This window comes from Gadus macrocephalus, chromosome 20, assembly GCF_031168955.1.
Source record: "Gadus macrocephalus chromosome 20, ASM3116895v1".
Taxonomy (NCBI): domain Eukaryota; kingdom Metazoa; phylum Chordata; class Actinopteri; order Gadiformes; family Gadidae; genus Gadus; species Gadus macrocephalus.
This window is the reverse complement of record NC_082401.1, coordinates 5,128,251-5,137,096: the sequence shown is the minus strand read 5'-3', so window position 1 is coordinate 5,137,096 and position 8,846 is coordinate 5,128,251. Positions and strand designations below refer to the sequence as shown.

The window sequence follows — 8,846 nt, the reverse complement described above, 5'->3', positions numbered from 1 at the left end:
ACCATTATTCTAACCATAAATAATTGATGTGATGTTATTCTTATTCTTACAAAATACAATACGTTTTTTTTCAGATGTTTTTAAGGTTTTAAACACAGTTGAGCCAGAATTCTACCATCCAGTCTTAACCAATTATGAGGATTTTGTCATTTTCAAGGGGATGGGAAGTCAGAGGAAATATATCCCAGCACAAGGGGGTTTAACTGTTAGCAAGGCTTCCTGATCAGACTGGCATTAAGCCGTGCTGGGGACTTATCATTCATACATAAAGATGGAATGATTATTGTACCGGTCTTAATCCAAATTGCAACAGGCATCGCCCCCTCCTCAATGTTACGTCAGCGGTTTTTTACCCCTCGTTTGTCACAGACAAGGGGAGTCCAGAGAACGCTGGAAGCGTCCTTCTGCACAGCTCGGAGATCCAGCGGGTGTCCCGCCATGCCACAACCAATATCTCCCTTGTCAACTGTGTGAAGGATAGTGATACTGACACCGCTCTCCGCCGCAGGGTCAGCACTAGACTTGACGTTACAGCACACCCTCTCTCTCCTTCTCAACCCTGGGACTGAGCGGTCCACTCGCCGTGCCACCCTGGGTCTGACGCACTCCGCACCTTCCACCATCACTCCCCAAAGCAAAACGGACTTTATAGCGCGTGCCTCTCGGACCCTCCAGAGGAAGAGGGTCGTCGCCGCCGTGGTGGGCATCGTCATGGTGCTGGCGCTCATCATCGCCATCCCCTTGCTAGTGCAAAGTACCAAGACCGACGCGCACTACGAGATGATGGGCACCTGTCGGATGATCTGTGACCCGTACAGCCCAAAACCGAGCGCGAGCGCCGTGGAGGTCATGCAGGAGCTCAGCGCCGTCCCCTCGCCCGCACTGGTGCAAGGAACTAAAGGCGTGGTGGGTCGGCCGGGTAGACCTGGACCGAGGGGTCCGCCTGGCGAGCCGGGTCCACCCGGTCCTCGAGGGCCACCTGGTGACCGGGGGGACTCCGGGAGACCGGGTTATCCTCGGGTAATATCGGGCACGGCTCGGACAGAGACCGGGGCAGATATAGGCTCGGTTATTGGAGATAACGCCAAGATCGCATTTTACGTGGGTCTGAAAAATCCTCACGAGGGTTACGAGGTGCTGAGGTTCGACGACGTGGTTACGAACCTGGGGAACCACTACGACCCGACTACCGGGAAGTTCACGTGCCAAGTTTCCGGGATCTATTACTTCACTTATCACGTTCTGATGCGCGGTGGCGACGGCACGAGCATGTGGGCAGACCTATGCAAGAACGGACAGGTATGGTTAACTAGATTGGAATACTTACACTGTGGGAATAGTGGAACGATTTTACTGCAAGTAGAACTACTGGAAATTACTGAAATACCGTTTTAACGCGTGCGTATATCCAGGGTGCATTTTGGTCTCCAATTACGCACGCAGAAAACAACTTTCCACAGCCGTCTTGTACTGAAGTGCTTTCTCTCTATTAAACCTTTAAATTCACTGAATCCAGAACAAAACTCTGAATATACAGTTAAACTCTGAATATACAGTTAAAACCCAAATACATGAAGGAAAATGTGCATTATTAATTTAGTTGCGTGTGGCTCGTGTTTAATTGTGGCTTATTGTCGCTACGCACACGTTTAAAACAAGAACGTTATTTTTTTTAATGTTGAGAAAACAGTGTGTGTGTGTGTGTGTGTGTGTGTGTGTGTGTGTGTGTGTGTGTGTGTGTGTGTGTGTGTGTGTGTGTGTGTGTGTGTGTGTGTGTGTGTGTGTGTGTGTGTGTGTGTGTGTTATAATGTGTGCGTTATACGTGTGTGACTGTGTGTGTGACTACGTTTGTGAGTGTGTGTGTTTGTGTGTTTGTGACTGTATGTCTGTGTGTCTGTATGTGTGGATGCACGTGTGTGTGTGTGTGTGTGTGTGTGTGTGTGTGTGTGTGTGTGTGTGTGTGTGTGTGTGTGTGTGTGTGTGTGTGTGTGTGTGTGTGTGTGTGTGTGTGTGTGTGTGTGTGTGTGTGTGTGTGTGTGTGTGTGTGTGTGTGTGTTTGTTCGTGTTCTGCCGCAGGTCCGCGCCAGTGCCATCGCTCAGGACGCAGACCAGAACTACGACTACGCCAGCAACAGCGTGGTCCTCAATCTGGACTCCGGGGACGAGATCTACGTGAAGCTGGACGGGGGCAAGGCACACGGCGGGAACAACAACAAGTACAGCACTTTCTCCGGCTTCCTTTTGTACCCGGACTAATCAGGTGGAGCTGGTCTAGAACCATCGCGTACATGGGTCAAACCCAGTGGGCCCAACGCGTTACGTTAGAGTATTGGTGAGATGAAAAGATTTAAAAGATGGCGGTGTGATGTGACGCTATTATCTGATTATCTGTGTGTCTGTCTCATCAAATATATCAAATATAAAAAATATATGCAGGCCTAATTATATACTATACGTATGCCCAGAAATAGATGGCAAATGTACTGAATTCATAGGGAACTTCCTCAAATGATCAACCAAAAGTGTAATACAAATGTTCTGTGTTCATATTTTGTTATAGACCTGGGTTAAAATTCTTCAAGTTAAAAAAATTACTTTTTTAAATGTTGATGATTAACATGTTATTAGGAAGCCTGTTCTGATTATTGTGTGACCAGGGTTGGACTGGGATAATGATGGTCTAGGATAAAGTATGTGTTGCTGGTTGACAGTTTTTTGCATGCTGAATATAACTTTTCTTGCCTATTGATGATGGAAAAATACATTAAACTATCATAATGACCACGCAGTATAACAGATACATGCTTTATAGGCCAATAAACTTGTACAATTCAGTTTTATTAAAGAAAGCAGAGGACTTAACTAGATGAAGGGAGATGTGCATAGTTTCATTTCCTGTCAGTATTATTTGCGGAGATAATTAAAGGTTAAACTCACATTATCCCAATTGTGTCCAACAATGATCAAAACGAGAGAAACCCATGGTTTTATTCAATGTAAAGGTCTGGTACATTTCTTGAGATCGCTCAATTGCGTGATATCTTCTTTCCCCCTTCCTTCCAGAGAAACATTTGAAAACAGCAGAGACCTAATTGTCAAACACGAGTTAGCTTACTACCATGTGCTATTAAACAAGAGGCTCATGCCAGCCATCAGTCTAATTCAGTGTTTCCCACAAATATAAAAAAAAATTGGGCTATCAATGAGGGCAGGGAACTTAGTGATCTGCCTATCGTGTAGAACTATTGACCAAACCATGGCTCTATAGAGAGGAGGCTGTAACTCTCTCCTGGGTGGGTAGAAGCAGGATTCATACCGTTGATAACCTCATTAGTTTGCCACGTCAGATCGCTGTAACTCGGACTGTAAATATCTATTGAACTTCCAATATCTTTCCAACTCCAATGCTTTCTGACAGGTATGGGGGTGGGAACAACCACTCCCATATTCCAACGCTACCTCCCCATGTCATAAAACTACGTCTTTTGTATTGTTATGAAGCCTGTTCATAAATGTTCATATTATACCTCTAAAGTCATTCTATTGCATAGCCCTATTCCCAGGAAATGGTTTATTTAACTCAACCCCTCAATGACCATTATCATTATGTAATATTATAGTCTTGCTTTCTCCTGAATATAGACATTTCAATTTGTATTAAATATTGTATTTTTAGACATTATTTTTACTGTTATAGTGTTGTATTTCATGCTTTATCTTATTGGCAATGTGAATGTAGAATATAATTAATTTTTAATTAAAAAAGCATTTTGAATGTTGAAAGAGATGGGGATATAATGTTGTGCATCTAACGACAAATATCTACTCTACCACGCTATAGTGGGCAGATGGACATTTCTAACTGTCAGAAATAGGGATCCATGCAGGAGTCCATTTCTGTCCCCCATGATACTACATTAATGGTCCTTAGGGCTCATTATTGGACCTCAAGCTAACTGTGGGTACCTTTTTGAAGGCCAGCTAAGGAACCTGTATATACCGTTTATTCAAAATGTTAGGGAACAATATCATGAGAATGTGTGTGTTAGGCCAAATACAGGCGCTGCACAAATACATAAAAAGTCATGGCAAAGACGCGAATTGATGAAAAAGTTTTGCAATCAAATGTGAACCTTGCACGGACAACGCAAAAAAGCCTCTTTTGCGTGTTCTTCGGGGCAAATTTCCCGTGATGCTCAATCAGTGAACGAGAAAAGTTGAATAGAATATTTTGGTGTAAACCTACGTTAAGGAAACCCATGCAGTCTTTAATTGATGAGAGCTAAACTGACGGTTGGGCCCCACCACGCCATGTCCTCATCATTGACCGTGCGTGCATTGCATCGCCCTGCACCCACTCTAGTGGCTGTTTGGGTATATATATAATACTCACTGAATGTTGATTATCCAATCACATCGCAGAATGAGCGCTGCACTACGCAACCAATATGGACGCTGACCCATGAACCATATGGCGCCCAGCAAAATGCTGATTGGTTGATAGTCAAGGTAGAGAAATGCAGGAAGCTGTATGACCCCAGACATGGTTTAAGGAGGCAACATTTGAGTACAGCATTATTTAAGGAAACACAACGCAACGTGACACGACCTAATGCAATGCATTCATGCTCAGTGTCGCTCCCGGTCCATGAGCATGCACAATGGCCTGTTAACACATAGAAACAAACACAGAATCGAAGCCGGTGGACCTGCTACTTTGTGGGCACTTTTGGAGAGAACTACCAGGGCAGTTAGTATGCACTTACTGATGGTTACTTACTGAGGTCAGAAGGGATAAGGGAAAACTGAAGTGACATTTTAGTTGACAAAAGGTTAAAGGTCCCATGACATGAAAATCTCACTTTAGGAGGTTTTCTAACGTAAATATGAGTTCCCCTAGCCTGCCTATGGTCCCCCAGTGGCTAAAACTTGCGTTTGGTGTAAAACGAGCACTAGCTGTTCTGCTCGCCTTTGAAAAAACGGAGGCTCAAGCGCGCTGATTTGGAATGTCTTTAGGTATGTCGTCACAAAGCATCTAAGCTCCTCCCCTTAATCTGCCTGGCCCGCCCAGAGACGTTGGCCCGCCAATGAGACACGACCGTGCGAGCGCCACATGTGTGTGTGAATACACACACTCTAACGCAAGTGTTTCTTGTCGGTTCTTTGATGTCTCTTGTATTTCCACAACGAGATTGTAGTGGGGGTTATCTGAGCCATGGTTGAGAAGGAATTGGGGGAAAGGAACTTTGGCTTTGACTCGCTGAAGTAAATGAACTGCGACTTGCCGCCGGTTGCCGCGAGGCACCATCGCTGCGAAGCACCACCGCCCGGCAGCGGGCAGCCGGCAGCGGGCAGCCGGCAGCAGGCAGCGCGCGGTTCAGTCTACTTCAGATTGATGTGAAAGTGGAAGAACCAGAGACGTCGCAGAACCCGACAAAGTCGTTTGTGATTCATAATATCGTCTGGAGGCGCACACAGCTTTTGGCCGTGATAATATGTATTATATGATATCGATTAATGCATTATATGATATTTTTTAGATATAGAGCTACAGGACTGTAACGCAAGTGTTGTACACTTCCTTGTTATTTGGATAACCGTTCTGCTTTTGGTGTTATGGCGCGTAACACGTCGGACTCTCGTCTCTGGTATTTCTACAACGAGACTCGTAGTGGGGGTTATCTCAGCCAAGGTTGAGAATGAATTGGGGGGAAGGAACTTTGGCTTTGACTGCCTCAAGAACATGAACCACGACATGGAGGGAAGCGGGGCTCAAGTGTCTCCTGCTTGAGCCCCGCTTCCCGCTGCCGAGGGACCACCGCCGGAGGCGGAGGTGCCTAAGCGCTGCCCGGCAACAATCCCTTTCTCCTCCTTGTCGCGGTTCAGTCTACTTCACATTGATGTGGACGTGGAAGAACCAGGAACGTCGGAGAACCCAACGCGGTCGTTTGAGATTCATAATATCGGCTCACACAGCTTTTGGCCGTGATAATATTTATTATATGATATAGATATCTATGTAGGCTATATGATAATATTTAGATATAGAGCTTCAGGACTCCCGTGTGTTCTAGAATATTTACAGAACACGGCTAAAGGCTGTGTGCGCCTCGCCATTGCGATACATCCACTGTAAACAGAGCGCATGGTACCGTGGCTGCAAGCTGCTCAGGGCCACACCCCCACCCTCCTCCTTGACCCGCCTCGCTCCTCCTCATTTGCATTATAGCTACAGACACCAAAACAGCGCATTTGGGGGAAGCTCAATGTGCGACTGGCTCGGAGTGGCTGTAACTCTGCACCACGGCTGAATTTCGGGAACGTCTTTGAATACTGTGTTAGTTGCCCACTAATACCTATATTAAAGAATACATAAAATAGCATGTCATGGGACCTTTAACGTTAGACAATGTTTCAGTACTGAAATTCTATACTCAAGTTAAAGTACAATTACTACTATAAAAAATACTCAAGTAAGATTTAACGTTCCTTTCGAGAAACCTACTCAATTAGATTTTTTTTTTATATTATTATTTTATTATTATTATTTATTTTTTTTCGAAGTAGAGCAGGTAGGCTAATCAAACCAAAGACCTAAGGATAGCCTAAACAATTGAGATATGAACCATCTTCAACTCTCTCTCCCTCTCTACCCCGCTCTTCCTTAATTCACCTATGCCTCACCTACCCTTACCTTTCTCCATTTCCCCTATATAACCTTGTGAGTGCACAAATTAAATTACGTAAGGGGCTGTGAATCAAAAATGGTCGGAGTGAGTGTAAATGATGGCCTTTTTAAGCAGCCTTCACCTTTACCTGCACATCGAGTGATCAGTCTGCACAGGTTAAACCAACGTCGCCACATACACTCTGGGACAGATATCCTGCAGTACAACATGGAGCACCATGCCAGCTATTATCCTATTCTAAATGGGCAATAAACCAGCCTCAACATCACCCCGCTGCGTCCTTTGTCTGGAAGAGCCTAAGAGAAGTCATCTAGGTGGCGTGTTGCAGCCACCTAGGCAACATAGTAATAGACAAAAAAAACTCACCATTGCTCAAATAATACCATTATTAAAGGACCCGTATCATAAAATATCAGTTGTTCCCTGGAGTTTTGACAAGACAATTGTGAGGTCTATAAAACAACCACAGCTTCTGTAGTGTGCTTCCCGTTGCTCATTTTCAGAATTCTCAAAAACTGTTTTCGAAGGGTATGGTCAGTGGTCATTATGCTAATGACCACTGCTGATTGGTCGCCTTATTGCAAGTTTGGGGAGAACAGATAAACAAGCTTTCTGCACTGGTTTGCTGTAAACGTGATGGCCGCAGACATTAAAGCGGTGATTTTATACATGCCTTTTTCAGCTTTTCTTTAGAGTGTTATCTGGCATCTTTATACATGTTTAAGGCTGTCTAAGCTACAATTTAAATCCGAGCAGGGGGCAAATTCGAACACCCCTCACTAAGTGCATGAAACAATTCGTTTGCGCTCAGCATTAACTGCCGTGAAAATGACTCTGCAGTGGCCGGTGCTAAAGTGCACAAGTCCCGCCTCCCGGTTGTTTGCCACGCCCTCAAACAAATCTGTTTACAACGGTGGCTGGTGGAGTTCGGTTAGCTGCCATGTTGGGAAGATTCTGTTCCCTTTTCAAAATTAAGTTCCCAAAGAAAAAGAAGTGAAGAATGAGTGGTTACAATTCATTTTGACCACATCCTCCGCAGTGTGTTCGCTTCATATTACAGAATCGCCTCAGCTTATCGCATGTGAAATGATTTTCTCATGTCATGCCTGTTGAACATCTACACGCATGTTAAAAACTATTTAAATCAGCCACGATGTGAATGTGCGTTATATTCATACTTTATTCATCCACAACCTATATATCCCAGAGCAGACAAGCTTATGCTCCATCCTATGTATTTAGAGGATTCAATTATATTGGAGTTTTACTTTTTAACGTAAGTGTTAAATAGAGTAGCGAATGGCTTTTCGCGAATGAGGGGGATTATGATAAGTGGGTGTATTTTGGATACATTAGTTCCCTGGTCAATAACCAAGAATAGGCAATTACCCTTTTCATTGAAAATTGATATCCAAAACGAAACTATTGTGATACAACTGCACACTTCATGTTATCAAAAACACTCTCATCTTCATGTACCGCAGTGCAAGTAAACATTGGCTTGTAGCGCCAACTATCGAGATGAATGATCAATTCATATTACAGATAGCGATAATTATAGGTATATGATTGTAGTTTACCACTATGGATGATCAATACATGTAACAGATAGTGATAATTATAGATCTATGATGGTAGTTTATCACTATGGATGAGCAATACATATAACAGATAGTGATAATTATAGGTCTATGATGGTTGTTTACCAATATGGACGATCAATACATACAACAAATGGTAATAATTATAGATCTATGATTGAAATAGGATTATAATGGAAGATGGACACCTGTACTCTGTTCATGGTGTGCTAGTTTTTGCAAAGTTCATATTTATTATGACTTGATATACAAAGTGAACAAACGCATACATAAATTGCAGACCGCCTGTCGCGCCATCTGATTGAAGCCGAAGCCGTGAGATGACAAGAGCCTGGACCAAAACCTAGGGGGCTTTCTGGGTGAGGAACGGATGTATCCTCCTGATGTTGTACAGCATAAAACTGAAGGATTGGGTGGTTGCAGCGATGTTGACTGTCAAGGACAGTGGGTCATCCAGTGACACAACCAGGTTCACGCCCTCCAAATCGCAGGCACCGCAGAGGTGTTGATTTTGATTGAGAGGTCTTGTTATGAGACGCCTTCCCTCGAAGGAAGA

The 8,846-nt window shown here is 44.0% G+C and overlaps 1 protein-coding gene across 1 annotated transcript; it reads left to right on the top strand.

The window, feature by feature from the left end:
- The first annotated feature begins 242 nt into the window (after positions 1-242).
- On the top strand, positions 243-2,334 carry c1ql2 (complement component 1, q subcomponent-like 2). Its single transcript, XM_060040254.1, has 2 exons — positions 243-1,299; positions 2,077-2,334. The coding sequence occupies exons 1-2, from the start codon at positions 712-714 to the stop codon at positions 2,254-2,256; spliced, it is 768 nt and encodes a 255-aa protein (XP_059896237.1). The 5' UTR covers positions 243-711; the 3' UTR covers positions 2,257-2,334.
- The last annotated feature ends 6,512 nt before the right edge of the window (positions 2,335-8,846 follow it).

Excerpts from the sequence above, each read along its gene's own strand:
- c1ql2 (XM_060040254.1), top strand. The coding sequence starts at position 712 with ATGGTGCTGGCGCTCATCATCGCCATCCCCTTGCTAGTGCAAAGTACC. Across the intron at positions 1,300-2,076 it reads ACCTATGCAAGAACGGACAG|GTCCGCGCCAGTGCCATCGC; the intron begins GTATGGTTAACT and ends GTTCTGCCGCAG.